Source organism: Stenella coeruleoalba, assembly GCF_951394435.1.
Source record: "Stenella coeruleoalba genome assembly, chromosome: X".
In the NCBI taxonomy this organism is placed as follows: domain Eukaryota; kingdom Metazoa; phylum Chordata; class Mammalia; order Artiodactyla; family Delphinidae; genus Stenella; species Stenella coeruleoalba.
Window position 1 is genome coordinate 112,460,368 of NC_137152.1, and position 18,081 is coordinate 112,478,448.

General features: G+C 44.1%; 1 protein-coding gene across 3 annotated transcripts in view; it reads right to left on the reverse strand.

The window, feature by feature from the left end:
• The window catches only part of FGF13 (fibroblast growth factor 13), a 503,531-nt gene that overhangs the window by 55,801 nt on the left and 429,649 nt on the right, over positions 1-18,081 (reverse strand). For 2 of the 3 annotated variants that reach the window (XM_079910297.1, XM_079910299.1), the window contains 2 exons: positions 8,953-9,063; positions 3,267-3,370 (listed from right to left, as the gene is read on the reverse strand). In XM_079910297.1, coding sequence (XP_079766423.1) covers positions 3,267-3,370; positions 8,953-9,063 — 215 coding nt within the window. Of the gene's footprint in view, positions 1-3,266; positions 3,371-8,952; positions 9,064-10,972; positions 11,810-18,081 lie in introns of those variants that run through there. The other variant, XM_079910298.1, reaches the window with a different exon arrangement.

Consider the following 18,081-nt stretch of genomic DNA (forward strand, 5'->3'; position numbering starts at 1 on the left):
CTTCCATGCTAGTACTGCCTAATATTATTCGACAGACCCTCTTTTCTCCTTACGCTATGTATTCCTCAACTCTTCTCGTGGCATCAACCACCACCTACATGTGGTAACTCCCGCATTTTATCTCTAGCTCACATCTCTTCCTCAAGCTCTAGGTTCATATTTTCAAACATCTATGTCAAGCTGTACTCAGGTATCTTTTTTTTCCCCCCAATCTGTAGTTTCTCCTTTATTCTCCATCTTGGTTAATAGCTCACCATCAACTCAACTGCCAAAGGTAAAATTCTCACTCTCCCTCCGGGACCCTAATAACCACTGCTGTGCAGATTTTAAAAAATGTCTACCTGAGGATACGTTATTTCCATCTGTGCAGTAAATGGCAACTATACATGTCCAACCATACATGGTGTTCCTACTCTCCCTCCAAATCCAGTCAGCCACCAAATCCTCACGATTCTACCTCTGAAATGCCTCGCAAATCCCTCTCCATTCAGCCATTGCCACTGAAAATGTTAAGGCAGCCCTTAGTCAGCCCTCACCAAGATAATTGTCAATAACCTCCTAACAGATTTTTCTACTTGCCCGTATCAGTAGCCTCTACTTCCTTTTCTTATTTTTGCTTCCTCCCTGAGGTCTTTGTCCAATCTTATTTTCTCTTTGTTAACAAAACTGCATACAGTATTTCAGTAGCAGAAGTGCCACGGTTTTATGTAAGGGAAGCTTTCCCTTTGGTGACCCTCGCTTCCTGATGAAGCAGGATATTTCATTTAGCTTTTTGGTCTTGTGTTGTTGAAGTCACTAAGACAGACAATATCCTGAGAGAGTCTGAGTACTATATTTTCATTTTTTTTTACTTTTATTTATTTATTTTTTTGTGGTATGCGGGCCTCTCACTGCTGTGGCCTCTCCCATTGCGGAGCACAGGCTCCGGACGCGCGGGCTCAGCGGCCATGGCTCACGGGCCCAGCCGCTCCGCGGCACGTGGGATCCTCCCGGACCGGGGCACGAACCCGCGTCCCCTGCATCGGCAGGCGGACTCTCAACCACTGCGCCACCAGGGAAGCCCGATATTTTTAAAAAGATGATAATAAATGGAGTACCCACTGAGGATAGTGATCAACGTGGTGATGGGACCCCAAACCACAATCAGTAAGAAGTAATGAGAAGAACTGGGTAATTTATCCTGGAGAAGATTCTGATTCTTTCCTGGAGCAGACTAATTTGGGTATTTCTTCCTCTACGAACTCTAGGATTATCAATCAGACATCTCTCCTCCTTAAAGAAAACCTCGTTTCTTTTCCTTAATAGGAAACACTTACTTAAGGTTTCCCTTCCTTAATAGGAAATGCATACAAAGTGGTCCACATTTTGCTGTATATTGGCCTGCCCACCAAAGAAAGGCAGCCCATCCATCTACAATGCTGATTCCCCTGGAAAGCCTTCCTTAGAAATGAGCTCACGTTGACATTTACCATCTGCTAGAATAACGGTCAACTTGAATGGTAGGCTATGAGTTTTTGACATCAATTCCCTACATGTAATACTGCACGCCCTAATTTTCTTGAGTGGGAGCACGTGACATACTGCCTAACTTACATGCCATTTTCTCATTTTAACTTACATATTATTTGCAAACTGTTCTAAAAAATTTACTGTTGCCAGATTTTTAAAAAAATCAACCTTTCTCATCAGGACACCGCAATGGTGACCACACAGCTCAGTGAAATTCTGGATGCTTTACCAGTAATGATTTCCTACGCCATCCGGTATTTACCTTCTCAAAAGTATGCCCTGTATATTCCATTTCCTTCCCATACCTGCATAGTAGTTGCAGAAAGCAGTCATTTATTTTATGAAAAACCTACCTTTGCATCTGGTCCTGATGAGGTAGTCTGTTGATCTAAATGAGGTTAATTAAAATCCTTTGTTACTAAATTGTCTTAATGCACAAATCTGAAAGACAAATCCCCTTTCCTATCGTTTATAATAATGGCCATGTATTAATAAAGTGACAGATGTCATGAAGTTTGCAATAAACTCAAATCTGGCATTTGTAAAAAAGAATAAAACCCCTGTATTTATTAAACAACAAGACAGTTGAAACGGCCTGATAGGAATGCTGATCGTGATCAGGATTTGAAGATTACGCTTCCAGTCTTTCATTGTGGAATCTGAAATGCACTACCCAGTTTACCAAATGAATAGGCCCTTTGGTCTCACTCTTCTCCCGCCCCTCTTTCCCATCTTGGTCTCTGAAAAACAGAGTTATGACATGGTTTCACCAGGTCTGAGAGTCTTTCTACGTACCTGGCTTTGAAATAAATTTAAGGAACAGGCCAGGGCAAGAGTGTTTAAAGGTAACCACTTTTGCAGTTTGAGGAATAGATTTCTCTAGTCATGGTAATAGCCTACTTCAAGGCTATCTAGAAGGAAGTTTGAGAAGCAATTTTCTCCATTTTTAACATCTTATCCTTTTCTTAGAATATATGAAGTTCAAAACAAAGATTAAAAAATATTCATATATTAAGTGGTCTCCTGTACTCTGTATCTAGCTCTACTGCTAAGAATAAAATCCTAACCCTGGTACTGTACCATTTCTGCCTATGTTTAAGTGTAAAAATTTTAAAAGTTTAATGTGGCCCCAGGTTCCTAGCTGAACTGTTGCCTACATTGTTTATAAATTTCTTGGAAAAAGTTTCATTTTGTACTCTGTACATTATAAACTTTTAAGAAAAGGCAAGCAGGAATTTGCAAGGAGAGATTGAACTGTGCTTGATGGAAAAACAGAATTTAAAGTAGAGACAGCAAATGTGACCTAACTGAACTGAATATAAGATACAGAAACACTTCTAAAACTGTTCTTTATGTCCTAGAGTTGATTTGAGGATGAGGTTTCATTAATTTCTTTAGGAGTAAACATGGATAAATATATGTTGAACTGAGTTATAGAAATGGCTTTGCTTCCCACAGCTGCAAAGCACTACAGCAAGACAGACCACTACCTCATATGCTACCCAACCCATATGCCAATGCACGCAAATACGTGGAGTGAATCTTTGAATTTTATACCCAAAATGCTAGCTTCAGATGATTGATTAGTAATAGATATAATTTTCACTGGAAATTAATGTCTTTTCAAAGATATTTCCATCCAGACCACTCTTCCTCAAAACACACAAATCTGCAATGATAACACATATGTGGCCTATTTCATTTCGTATCAGGTGAAAACTAGAATAATCAAAACATGAACACAGTGACAGGCTTACCGAGGTGTACAGGTATCCCTCGCTGTTCATTGCCAAATACAGCTTGGTCTGAACTCCTTGAATAGCCACCACTCGAAGACCCACAGGGATGAGGTTAAACAGAGCTGCAACCAAAAAGAATGTGAAAACAAGGTTAGGATTTCGAATTCCATAGCTTTTCAATGTTTCCAGCAGGACTGTCTGGTCTTCCAAAAGTAATGTGTGCTTAGTAGGAATATTCATATATATATATATATAACACTCCAGATAGATAGGGCCTCTTCTACCTTTCAGTATTTTTTTTTTTTTTTTGCGGTACGCGGGCCTCTCACTGTTGTGGCCTCTCCCGTTGCGGAGCACAGGCTCCGGAAGCGCAGGCTCAGCGGCCATGGCTCACGGGCCCAGCCGCTCCGCGGCATGTGGGATCTTCCCGGACCGGGGCACGAACCCGTGTCCCCCGCATCGGCAGGCGGACTCTCAACCACTGTGCCACCAGGGAAGCCCCCTTTCAGTATTCTTGATTCATGGTTGCAGTCATACAACGGGGACTATAGCTACATATTTTTAAACACCCCGGAGAAAATGGAAGACAATTCCATGGTTTGTATAGTGTTGGAGGTGGGAAATCTTGATGCTTCTGTAAAGATCCAGTTCCAGGAATTGGTCTACATATTAAATAGCTTTATTTTCAACCAGCCAAGGTTTTAAACTGCTCCCTTAGACAACTGCTGAAATTCAGACACAGATATGATCTATCAGCTGGGGAGAGATTCCTAGAATCTTAGAAAAGACACTAGTCCAACTCCTTCACCTAAATTATCTGTATTATTTCCGACGCAAGCACAAAAAAAGAGTTCCAGGCCTTGAAAAAAAAGGAGTCTTACGTTCCCACAGTAGTATTTCTTAAAGAACATTTTCTAAGATTGGGTTGAGATAGGTTGTCTTTTAGTCTCTGGGAGCAAAGGTTATAGGAATAAAAACAATGAACTTGAGAGGTTTATTTATTTCATTTTTTTTTCCTAAATAGTTGTAAGTGGGCAGCTGGCTGGTGCCCAGGAGGCCTTCATTTCTCCATTTGAAGGTTTGATTGCGTGAAACTTACACCCCGGCTCTCCTCACAATCACACACCACTCACTGGATGAAACCAGTGGGCGTCTTCCCCCTACCAGCTGTCTACTCCCTCCTACACCAGGAATAAAAATAAAACAGTACATTTTTAAAACGTAGTGCTTGCCACACACATCTTTTGAAAATAGCCTGTGCACCTTTCTCTCAAGAGTCCTAGACCAATGTTGACGATTTTTGCCTTGGTGTGTAAGTTTATGGAGGATGATAAATTGGTCTGCTATCATTCCTGTGAACGAGAACGTAAAGCAGTCACCCCGTGGGTAAGAATAGTTTCTCTCAGATCTCTTATCTTGGTGTATGTATATTCTACTACAGTAGGTGGGGTTACAGAGTTGAGAAATATTAATGAAGAACTCAATATTCCTTGGTGAGCCTACAATGTACCTTTCCCTTAAAGTCAGCGTGTCACCAGAGAGGAGCTAGGACATTGTACGGTTCAAAATACAAGTGTTCCTACCACACGCCACTGATGGCATTTCATTCAATACTCATCATATTTGAAGCTGTGCCCTTCTGCTATGTGAGGTGAAGGAAAGTAATTGCACAGACTGCGAGCCAGGATCTAATGCTATATTTGACCATGCAGTGCCCAGGAATGAAGTCTGATCTCATTGAGCATGTCACGTATACGTTCTATCTCTTTCTGTTGATGGTACCTTGCTCACGGCAGGTGCTCAACACACATTTGTGGACTGCTAGCAATCTGCATGGTGAAACCATGATAATATTACATTTTTGGAATGTAATAGATCACAATCCCATTATATAAAAGCTCATAGTTTTAAATTCTGATATCTAAAAAACCAAATGAAACCAAACAAAAACCTCCATATGGGTTTGGCTTAAAAGCCAAACCACTAGACAACTAGAACACCAGTGTATGTCTGAATCCTAGTTTAGTCAAACTAATAGATGATAACAGATGATAGATGACAGGTAATAAAGGGCGCTCAGAATTGTTTCTAGAACTTCAAGTTTTACAATATTCTGAACCTTCTTAGTTCTCTGAATGCAGGTGGTAACCAGCAAAAAACAGAGAAAGAGAGAGAGAGAAATATTTGATTTTCACCGTGTGCCCCAACTCCTCTCTGATGTGGGTTTTAATGGGCAATAAAATGCTTAAGTCCCAAACATCAGATAGCAGTAGGAGGAAGAGAAGCAAAGAACATCCGTAACCCATGCCCGGCATTATGTATTCCTGAATAATGGTATGAACTCTATAGCGGCCATGGATTTTCCACTACGTACCATAAATTTCTGTGAAGCCTGATTCAGAAACAAAAAATACCACTCTAAAATAAAAAATTGAAGAGAGCAGCAAAAGTGGAGAGTGACGGGTGATACCAGTCCAATCTTTTTTCTTTCGACATTCAAGATAGATCATAAAACAGGTTTGTTTCAAGTCTGTCTAAAGGGACAGTATTTCCAGATAAAAATGCAAAGAAATTACATCAAGGGTGAGCTTGCACAGGTTCAATATTCTCCAATATGCCTTTGCTTCTCTAAGTCTGGAGTACTTCATGGACTTAAGATATTATTTTGATTAGGATGAAAATATGCTGAACATGAAAACAACTGATTTTATTTGTGTATCTAAAACACATTCATTAAACACCTAATATCTTTTTCCATTTCTGCCAAAATTTTGAAGATTTTAATAAATAAAAGGGCCTTCGTTTCTTGTTTCCTGTTGTGTCTACGTAAAAACAAACTCCTTCTACCTCGAAGGGACCATTTTTCTCAGAGATGTGCACACAGTTGGCACTCAGTGTTTGCCGAATACGAAAGCGAGGCCATCCTTTTTTATCAGTTGGGTTAAGATCAATTTCTCAAAGGGAGTAATTTAAAAAGTATATATTAATGTAGATTGGAAAGAGCTGACCCATTGAACTGGTAACACTACTGGAGTTTTGAAAGGAAAGCTGCCTATTCTAACATCGCCCTCATTGAACCCATGGCAGATATAATAAAACCACTCCCTTGAAATGTCTATCATCTTTTCCTTTTCAGGGGGCAATAGATAATTTACAGTGGTTGACTTGCTCATGATGAGAGTTTATCGGACTAACATTTATCATTGTACTAAAGCTACCTAAGGTCAGCTTGAATGCATAACATCAAACATATGTTTTCAGAAACAGATGTATCTGGGTAAACGTGAACTGATTTGTTTTACCATGATCTGGCTTACCATGTCAGAATTAAAGTATCATAAAATCAACCACGTTGAATTAAGCGAGAAAAAAATGAAAAATCCTAAAAATTAATAAAAATATAAACATAATACCAGGAATGCATATTAAGGAAACAGTATTAAAATGAAAAAGTGATAGTTGGGGAAAAAAACTTGTATTTTTGTTCCATTCATTTAAAATAATTAATTAAATAATGAATGCCAAGAAAATTGCTTGGCTTGGGGAAAAAAAGAAGCCATCTGCATGGCTAAACTTCCATTTTAATGATGATCATTTTAATGATCACTTTAACCATTAAACATTCTTGTTTCATGATGACTTACACCCTACAGTGTACTTAAGTGGGAAGAAACGCTAGCTCTCTGGCCCCTGGTTATACTTGGCAGCATGGGTAGAGTGAAGCCCCACAGACCTGCTATTTATTTTGAGATACTTTTCATCTGTATGCTTCATGTGATGGTAATACCATCAGCTGACTCACCTCTCATTATTTCATTGTGTCTAAACACAGATTCTGTCTCTTTAAAGGCCTGACAATATCATTAGTATACAGAAATGCCATGCATATCAGTCAGTTATAAGACAACTGAAAGGCACAAGCTATGCATATGCAAGAATTGAAAAGTAAAACCCACTACCTGATTCCACAGTTAAGAAATGGAGCCTTGATTTACATACATATATGTGTGTGTGTCTGTGTGTATATATCTATGTGTGTGTAACATCCTAAAATGACTACACACACAGTGTGATCTTGATGCGTGTGCCATATTGCTGTTTATAAACAAATGAATTGTCTGAGTTTTTTTTTTTTCCCTTTTCAGGAAACGCATGTGAACACTGGACCCAAAATAAGTTTTTCACTGATTTCCATCTGCAAAAAAAGTTAAAAGTAGATGGGGGAAAACCTGACCGGGTGGGGTTCATTCGCAGCTGATCGTGAACTTCCAATAATGCCCAACGAATCTGTTTCGCTGAGGCACTTTGGAAAACGGAGCAGCTTACATCCCCTAATTTCTTTCCCAAACACCGATTTAAACATACAATTTATGGGAATGTTTTATTACTGGTCATAATGGACTCATGTCTGTTATAGGAGTGCAGTAAAACCCTCTAGTTACCCTTGACTCATTTTTTTCAAATAGAAGAAAGAGTATGCATGAAAGAACACCTAGCATACTCATTGTAGAACTTCAGTACCACAACAGTAACACTGCATTTTGCAAAACAGTGCCAAAAAACTAGTAAACCATTTAAGTATAGAACTTTTTCACCCTAGGTACCAACAGAGCTTTCTTTAAGGGTAATTAAAGGTGACTTCCTCTTGAGGTCTTGCATTGGCCATCAATCAGCCCAGGAAGCTTTCTTAAAGGATGTGAAACTCTTTTAACACTCAACATTGGAACCCTTGTCTATGGCTTTGTTGTCTCTAGCCCCACATCTCTGAAAATGCTGCAGAGGACTTGTTAGCATTCAGATGGGCTTTCCTTGGCAATGGGACTATTTCTGGGAAAATAACAAAGCCTGAGGGAAATGCAATATAAATTAGGGAAAATTGGGAAGGAGTGGTGAGAGCTAGGTGGCTTAGCCTCATGGAACATTGAATAGGTCTGCAGCAACCTGCTAATTGCAAAACCCCACCAATTATTACCATTGAAGAGGGCGTTACTATTTGTGAGTTTATGTTTTGATGACTCCAAATAAATAAAGCATATGTAACAAAAGGTTATATAATATCTTGGAATCACTATCCTTCAGTAATTGGAAATAAAATTGACTTTCTTTTTGATGTGTTTCTCTTTTAGGTTCACCATGATGGTCTCCAATTCGGTCCTAAGACCACGGATAAAAATAAAGCACTCAAAGAAATGTCTTTACCCACCTGTGGAGGTATCTCAGTGTTAAAATCCCAATTAGTCTGAGAGTTATCAGTGTCTGTGGAGGTGGGGGGAGCAGAAGTGAAAGCTTGTAATGATGAATTCTCCTGACATGAAACCTCTCCTCTCTCTTGGGATGAGACCGGTTCTTAAGAGTAGAGATAACCGTGCTATTTCAGGATCAGTGTGTGGGTGAGTAAATTTTCTGTGGGAAAAAAGTAATAAAATCCAAAGGACAGCCATAAATCTATCCAGATTACCATGGAGATGACATTTGGATTGTTCTTTAGAATGGTGTCAACATTATTTGCTACAGTTCACTATTCTAGATATTTTCATGTTCCCCTTCCTTTAGGTTAACCTGCTGAAACAGGATTATATAGTGTTGACTCTATTTTGGATTTGCTTTGGGATTTAGCAAGGGTTGTTAATTTAAAAAAAGAAAGAAAGAAAACAATGTCAACAACATGCTGGGATATACTATTATTTATTTTGCAGTCACTTACTGTAAGTGCTGTCCTCATCTTTCGTGCCATCAATGGTTCCATCTGCCTGCAGCTGCAAGTGGTAACCTTGTCGGCTGTATAGTTTGGTAACTATACCCTTAAGCTGAGGCTCTGCAAGGAGAAGGATGGTTTGGATCAATTGATAAGTTGTACATATATAGTTGAAAAGACTCAGATTTCAGAACTCTAATTTCATTTAAAAATTTTAGTGGAAAAGGTCAGATGACACTTTTAAAGAGTCCCCTGAAAGAAAGAAAACAAACCAACAAACTCCAAGCTTCAGAACCAATCTCCGAACTGAAGAAACATTTGATTTCTACCTGGTAACACTGGTAAAGCCCTAAAGCTACTGACAGCAGAGACAGTTTCTGATAGCGTGTCCTTTGGCTTACAGAGTGGCACTCCATCTCATTGAGCATTCGAAATGGGTTGGCAAATGGCATATTCTGCCTTTTAACAACGTGCTACTTCTTATGTGGAAGGAAAAGGAGAAATACTAAGATGATTTAGAGTGGGTTTGCCAAGCAGGGACCAAAAACACACTAGCAAAGATTTCCCTCAGAAATACCACAATTAGAATAAAGAACTCCCTCCATTCTAAGAAGGTTGAAAACGCATAAATAACCCGGAACCCCATCAAAGGACTTCTATTTAGAAAATTGAGCCGCGATACAAAAAAAGGGGGAGGGGAGAATAAAACAACCATTATCATACCCTATCGTATTAATTATCCTTAGGGAAAATGGGTGCAAAGGGCAGGGGTTTTGTTGGTGCGGAGGAAAGAAAATTAGTTCATATTTATTTTCAAATTTCGTTATCAAATATAATTATCCAAAATATTCTCAAAATGATTTTCAATTATGAATCGCCATAGATTAATGAAGTGCCTCATTTATCAATAACAGCCATGTTATCCAGAATTTGCTTTTATTGAATACAGACACCTGCACTGAAATGATATTTACGTGATTATTCAGGCCACATAATCATGCTTTGCCACCGCTTAAACCTGTTTAAAAACAAGCCTAATTTACAGCTAATGCCTTAAAAACTTCGAGCGAGCAGAAAATGTGTGTCTGCATTTCTATTCCAGGATGTGTAGAACACACAAACAGCGAAATAACAGATTGTTGAATAAGTCTGAAATTCTGTGATATTCATCTAGTAAAAGGAAGGAAACAGCTTAAAGGATACATTTGGTTGAGAATAGCCAAATAAGCTGCCTCTACGCCTGAAGGTCTACCTTGACGCAACCCGACACCTCTAGCTGTGTGAATTTCCCCTGGCACCGGAATACCGCGCTACTCTTCTCACTGAACAGGCTCAAAAGGACCCACGATCTGGCTCTGAGTTTAAACTCTCTTGAATCCTGCATTTTAGTAGCAAGTAACCACAGTTTGACTAGTCTCAACCAGATCACTAAGCTCTTTGCCACAGGTTCTAGGAATCCACCCCCTTCTCTCCAGCAAATATTTCAAAGCTGCACCACAAGTCTGTCCCGATAAGCTTAAAAGTGATCAAAGAAACAGAATGCCTAGATAGCGGAAGCCCACGGCCCTTGGGGGTGGAAGCTGGAGGGGAAGGGTCAGAGCTTCGGAGGTGAAGGCAAGGGAGGGATTCCCCGGGTTTCCTGGGGTGGGGGGTGGGCAGGGGTCTGCCCAGCTCCGCGCCTGCAATTAACACGCCACTCACGCGATAGCCACGTCTGGGTCACGCCTGCCCAGAGCCCACGGGCTTGCACACATGTGGCCTGTCTGAAGCTGACTGCGCGCCCGCTGGGCAGGGTATGCCCCCAGGCTCTGCGCCTGTCCCACGGCAGTTGCAATGCAGCAAGCCTGTTACTGTTACGAAGGAGGCGAGAAAGCGATCGCTTCCCACGCACGCACCCCGGCTAGGTGGCCACATCCGCACTAGATGGGCCGCCGACAAACTCACCTCCGCTTCCATCCACGCCCCCCAGCCCCCTCCACACCCGTAAAGTACGGGGGGGCGAAAAAGCCAGCCAAGAGCCCCTTCCAACCTGGTCTCCTTCTGCGCCTCTTCTTGGAGCCGAAGAGTTTGACCCGGGAAAAGACGTTTAACTTGTTCTTGTCGCAGCTGGTCTTGCCTTTGCTGGGGCTGCTGACACACTTGCAGGCGTTCGATTTCTCACGCTCCCGGGCTTGTCGCTTCTGCCGGATGAGCGAGCTGGCGATAGCCGCCGCCATGGCCACGACGCCCACCACCACCACTTCTTTCCGGGCCCCTCTCCGGGTTCGCCTCCTCCCCCCGCTCCTCCGCCGCTCGTCCGCTCGGTCTCGCGCCTCCGCCGCCTTCGTCTCCGGAGCCGGCGCTCGCCCGGGCTGCTCCGCGCTCGGGCTTCAGCCGAGGAGGGGGCTCAGCATGCCGGCCGAGCTCCTCCGGCGGTGGTCCGGATCCCGCGCGGGCTGCCGGCTGCCTGGGTCCGAGCCGACGCCACAGCCCCGGGCCGGGATCGCGGGCGAGACTGCCAGGCGGAGGCAGAGCTGCGCGAGTGCGTGCGCTCGGCCCCTGCGCCCCGAGGACACTGTGCGAGTCCAAGTGGCTCGGGTCGGAGTTTGGCGGCACCCACCGCCCGGTGCCGCGCGGCGGGGGCCGGAGGAGGGAGGCAGGCGGAGGGAGGGAGCGCGGGCGGGAGAGAGGCCGGGAGCGCGGGCGGCAGCAGGGAGGGGGGGATGGAGGAAGCGCGCGGGGGAGCGCGCCCTCGCCCTGGCCCCTCCGAGCCTCCGACTAGTCCTTGCAACTTCTTGGCCTGCCGATCGGGAAAAGTTGGCCTGTGCCAGCTTTCCGACGGGGCTCAAACAGGTAATGGCCTTGCATCTTCGCTGCCGCCGCTGCCGCCGCTACCGCCGCTGCTGCTCTGGGCGCGGCACAGACTCAGTATAGGAATTCCGTCGCCGCAGGCACCCTCCGGAAGAGCGCGACGGCCTCCCGCGGCCCCCTCCCCCGGCGGCCCCTCCCTCCCGGAGCCCAGCCCGCTGGCTCCCTGCCGCGGGCCGCCCACCCGCCCCACCCCCCAAGTCCCCGGCGGGCCGCTCGGGCTAACACCTGTAGGGGCTCAATCTCCCAAACCCTTCTCCCCTCCTCTTTCCCGAAGGAGCTTAGGGAGGAAACAGTGATGGAGGAGGCACTGGGATGAGGCAGTTGGGTTGGAGGAGCCGGGGGTTGCTTGGCGATGGGGGCGGCGGAGCGGGATGTTCCGTTAGTGTGTGACTCTTAGCTGGCCAGGTTACGCCCGGGCTGGAGCCCCCGCCCCAGGCTCGGACTCACAACACCCACTCCCCTCCAAACACACACTCGCTGAGGTTTTTCGCATGGCGACACTTGTAGCCATTGAGGAAGGAGGCCGGGGCTCGCAGACTGCTTTAGCCCCCGCGGCCGCGGCAGCAGCAGTAGCAGCGGCAGCAGCAGCAGAAGGCACTGCAGAGCTGCGCCCGCACGCCACGCTGCCACCCGGTGCTTTTTGCTGACTTTTCATTTCAGGCCAATTTGTGCGGCCCGAACCCCGTTTTTCCCCTCCACAAAACAGAATGCGCCCCCTCATCATTCTGTTCGGCTTTGGGATCCAAACAAAGAGCTCGGGTGGTGTACCACAAGCAGTATCTGGGAAATGCAGGGCTGAGCCTCTTTAAGCTCTGGCGCGTCTCCAACACCCTAACTTTCCCCACCCCCTCAAGCTCAGGCAGCCTGCCTCCCTTCAATTCAGGAATCAAGTCTGGCTTGTTGCTCACTTCGCTCAGTTCACAAGTTCTGTCCCTTCCCTGTTCTATATTTTAATCTGGAGAAGAAAGAAGGAATTTTGAGGTCAAATGTAACAAAAAGAATAGTCCGTCCACATCTCTCCCTTCAAACAGACATGATGGTTTTACTATGTTAACTTGATTTCTGATGCCAGAAAGGAAGCCCCCCAATAGTAAGTCTGCTCCAACGTGGAGCTACCACTATGCTGTTTACTGGACCTCCACCCCTTTGCAGATCTTTTCAGAATTGATACAGATGCACAACCAAATGCCTAGACTCTGGTCCTTTCCTGAGCTCTTTTGCCTGAACCTCAACTAAGAAACTGAAATCTTTCAGGCTTCTTAGCCCATCAGAGTTGAATCACTTGAACCTTCTGTAAATTTCATTGCTCCACCGGGGAGGCTGCTGCCACCTCCCTTCCACCTTTCTCCAACCTTGAAGTGTCTCTTGCCCTGTCAGAAGCACGATTATGTGTCTGCTAAAGTGGGCGGGGGTGAAAGTGCAGGGACTGAAATGGATAGATACAGGAGAATGATGCCGAATGGTCTGAAATCCCCTGCAGGTTAGTCTACTGCTCCTTTGTGCTTTGCACTTTCCCAAAAGGAAGGACAAGGTAGGAGAGTTTTAGCACCTCAAGCCCATCGAAGTATCTTCAGACCTGAATTCACAGGGGAAAAACCCTGGTCTGCTCCCACAGAACTCTGAACACCTTAAAAATGGGGACTGGGGCTTGGTCACCACTATATTCCCATCTCCTGGCACAGTTCCTGTCACATGATTTATGCTCAATAAAAGTTTATTGAAAATAATTGACAAATGACTGATCGATACTGATTCTGAAGGGTAGGAAGATGTTCCCTGGCTCAGAGTGTATGTGATTTGAATTCCAAGTACCACGAAGGGAAATAATCTCACCAAAAGAGGGGTCAAAAGGAGCTCTGACCAGGACCAAATATTTGGGGTGTGGGACGGACAGTTATGAGATTCCTACTCACTGGCCATGTTTTTACCTTCTGCTGAGTACCAACTCCAAGGGCCTTTTTTTTTCTTTCTTTCTTTCCTCTTGCTTCTCTCTTGGGACCTTGAACCAAAGCAGGCATGACAAAGCTAAAGAAAGACAGAGTTCTGATTCAGGCAAGGGAGAGAACTCGGGAAGAATGAGGGAATGATACTGAGAAAATGAGGAGGGCTTTCCCGGGCTCTTTCCTCCGCTTCTCCACCGGGAGAGCACTCATTGTTTGCTTGTCCAAATGCCATTCACAAGGTATTTTCAGGTGGGTATTTGAGGTAGACAGGCACGAAGAAGACTTCAGGAATATATAATGAAGAGGAGGGGCACGTCACTACAAAGTCACAAACACAAACATGTAAATACGCCAGCTCTGTCACTAACCCCTACCCACCACCTCAGGCTTTTTTTTTAAAAAATACATTAGAGAATTAAACTCTATGCCATGAGCATGGAACCACTGGGTCACAGCTGATAACCAAATGATTCTATGGGTGTTTATAGATATCTTTCTTGCTCTAACGTCTCTTGAAAAGTGAGAGGTATGGGGGAACCAGACTCTGTGTCCCATGTCCCTGTCAGCCCATAAAATGTACTTCTGCCTATTTATATCCCCCCTTTATTCTTTCAACTCCATGGACAGGAAAACGAATGACGTGTGATGGGTGAGACTGGAGATAGGGGCAGCTAACTCTCTGTGGTGTGTCTGCCTACAGACCACATGTGTTCTCCTGTCTCCTTCAGTGAGAGAACTCACAGAGGTCTATCACTGGAGAGGGATCATGGTGGGCAGGGGGTGGCGGGGAGGGACTGAATGAAAGCCATTTTGACTTTGGGTCCAAACTGTATTGTACAATCACGTTAACCACTAATGAAGCAGATATTTTCATCCTTTCCTAACTCTCGTGTGTATTTCTCAGGTGCCCTCAGAGAAGAGTGTGAATATAACTCTGAAACGCTCAAAGCAGATCTGTGCTAAAACCCCATTCATCTTTTTTATTTCTAAGAGATTTTTTTTGATGTGGACAATTTTTTAAAGTCTTTATTGAATTTGTTACAATACTGCTTCTGTTTTATGGCCGCGAGGCATGTGGGATCCTAGCTCCCTGATCAGGGATTGAACCTGCACCCCCTGCATTGGAAGGCAAAGTCTTAACCACTGGACCACCAGGGAAGTCCCAAAACCCCATTCATCTTGGGAAGGCAATAATGAAAGAAAGACTCGCAGGCCACCCTAGAGAAGCATATTTTGCCTTTCCTTTCTGTCTTACTGCCACCCCAGGCCAGCAGCATGACATTTCAGTGGGAGGATGAATAAAGAACATTCCTTTGACACTTCCAAAGTGTCTTTTGCTCCTGTCTTGCTCTGCTCCTACCAGTTCCCCCTGCGCCCTTGTTAGGGAAATTCCTGGATCTCCTGCAGATCCAGAGTTTCAATTCTCCCTGCCTAACTCCAAGGCTCCCAACTCCTCAATGCTAGGTGGGCCTACTCGCTGCAGCTCCTCCCAGACCTTTGCTCCCCACTGCCCTAACCACCAAGCTCTCTCCTCCATCAGATTCAGGAAGAAAGCATCCTTGGCTCCTTTCTCTAAGTCAACTCACAGAGAGTTCTAGCCTGGGAGACAGGAGGCATACCTTTGAATCCTGTCTCTACCACTAACTGGCTGTGTGACCTTGGACATGTCGTATCTCCTGTTGGCGCTTCATCTTTCCCACCTTTATTTATTTTTTAAGAAATATTTATTTATTGATTTGGCTGGGCCAGATCTTAGTTGCGGCATGTGGGATCTCTTAGTTGTAGCATGCAGGCTCTTAGTTGTGGCATGTGGGATCTTGTCCCCGACCAGGGATCGAACGCCCCCTGCATTGGGAGCATGGGGTCTTAACCACTGGCCCACCAGGGAAGTCCAAGTTTTCCCATCTTTAAAATCATCCTTGAGACTTGATGAATGGCTTTCAAATCGTACCCTGCAGAGCCCTAAGAGTACACAGATGTAAGTTCCCTCACCCGTGTTTCAACCATAGCACTTCTTTCCTCTCTTTTATATATTGGGACTCATTGTGTGATTTCTTATGAAAAAGATAAAAATAAAAAGATTCCACTACTAAAAACAAAACATTTGAAGACCTCTGGATGAGAGGTTCTGGAAGGTCTTTTGGGCCCTGGGAGCCTATGATTTTTCTGCCTGTTCCTCCTACCTCTTCACCTTGCCCTCCTCACTTGCCCTCTGCCCTTTCTCTTCCCATCCCATCAGAATATAAACTCCACATGGGATCCCCAAGGAAAATACGAGTCTCCTCGGCTCCATTCTTCACGGGTTCACTTGAGAAGCAGGCTTTGGCATTCTTTTCAGGGAGAGTTATGTGAGCTATCAGAGCAGAGAATGCGATTGTTGTCTGCCAATCTCTCTTGGCAGGCCTTGGCGGAGCTGGAAAGAAGCTGGGGGGACCTGCTCTCAAGAGGCATCTCCAGGAGAGAGGCAGAAAACCAAACAGATGTGACTGTGATGAGTAAAAACGAGAGAATTCAGACAGCCTCATCAGGAGCAGCCTCAGTACTTTCTGAGCAGGGAGGAACTGGCTGTCTTTCTGAAAAGATTTCAAACACCCTTCCTCCATGAAGTGAAGATAAACATACTCAGAGCCACTTGCCAGTTGGCTCTCCAACTTCACTGACAGTCCATCAAAACATCTCAGTGACCAGCTAGTTACCAGGTCAAGGACTGATGATGAGCTCAAAGGGAGGGAAGGGGGGCAGGTTCAAGTGCACCATGGTCAAGCAGCACTGGGATCCAGCTGGTAACTGAGTAGGGCAGCAGAGGGGGTATTGAAGAGACTGGGCAGCAAGTACCACCTTTTGTCGTCTATTTAATTATGTCCCAAAGCTGAGAGAAACGACTGGATAGAAATACAAATGAGGAGATTAGAGAAACGCCATTAGCAAAGGCTCCGGCCACTTAACTCCAACCAGGAAGAAAAATGAAATTTAAGGAAATCTCGTCAATGTCACACTGGAATTCTAGAGACAGAAAGAATGACTACTGTATTCTGTAACATAACCTGACAAATGTATTAGCTGGCAAAGAGTCTCTCCTAGTCAGATCATTTAGGGGAATTATGCTTCAGAAACAAAGATCTCCAGAATCAATTTTTTTAGCAATTGATTGGCTCTCTCCTGATTTGCATTCGGAATGAAAAGCCAGGGAACCCTAGGCTTGCACTGCTCTAGAATAGTGGGGTTGGTCTTCATTATGTCCCCTTTCTTAGATCATTCTCTAAATACTTAAGCTATAGAATGTACTGAAGCCACCTCTGGTTTATATTTAAATCAAATAAATAAATAAATAGATAGATAAATAAATAAATAAAATCAATTGGGAACACATTAATTAATTCTGATCCTTAAGAGGAAAAATCCTATAACCCATATAAAAATTTCATTGTGCAGTCATAATTTACGAACATTAAAACCATAAAGCACCCTGATGCTATTAATCATATCTATGAATTCAGCTCCTTGCCATTTTAATTAGCCATAGCAGCTGCAACATCAAGAGTTCAAGGTCCCTGATTACCTGCTTGGTCACTTTAATCAAGAAAACCTGGAGAGGACATGGAAGCAACCTAAGTGTCCATCATTGGATGAATGGATAAAGAAGAAGTGGCACATATATACAATGGAATATTACTCAGCCATAAAAAGAAACGAAATTGAGTTATTTGTAGTGAGGTGGATGGACCTAGAGTCTGTCATACAGAGTGAGGTAAGTCAGAAAGAGAGAGACAAATACCGTATGCTAACACATATATATGGAATCTAAGAAAAAAAAGTGTTCTGAAGAACCTAGGGGCAGGATAGGAATAAAGATGCAGACGTAGAGAATGGACTTGAGGACACGGGGAGGGGGAAGGGTAAGCTGTGACGAAGTGAGAGAGTGGCATGGATATATATACACTACCAAATGTCAAATAGATAGCTAGTGGGAAGCAGCCGCATGGCACAGGGAGATCAGCTGGGTGCTTTGTGACCACCTAGAGGGGTGGGATAGGGAGGGTGGGAGGGAGATGCAAGAGTGAGGAGATATGGGGATATATGTATACGTATAGCTGATTCACTGTGTTATAAAGCAGAGACTAACACACCATTGTAAAGCAATTATACTGCAATAAAGATGTTTAAAAAAAAAAGAAAGAAAAAGAAAACCTGGAGAAAAATATCAGATTGCTGGTGTGGAAGTTTCTCCCTTGATCATTCGGAGAGAGGAAGGATCACAAGAAAATGATCTTAAGCTTCAAGATGTGGGGATTGAAGTTTTGTACAAGGAAAACATTCTTTTCAGCAGGGGTTGTCAAATACCATA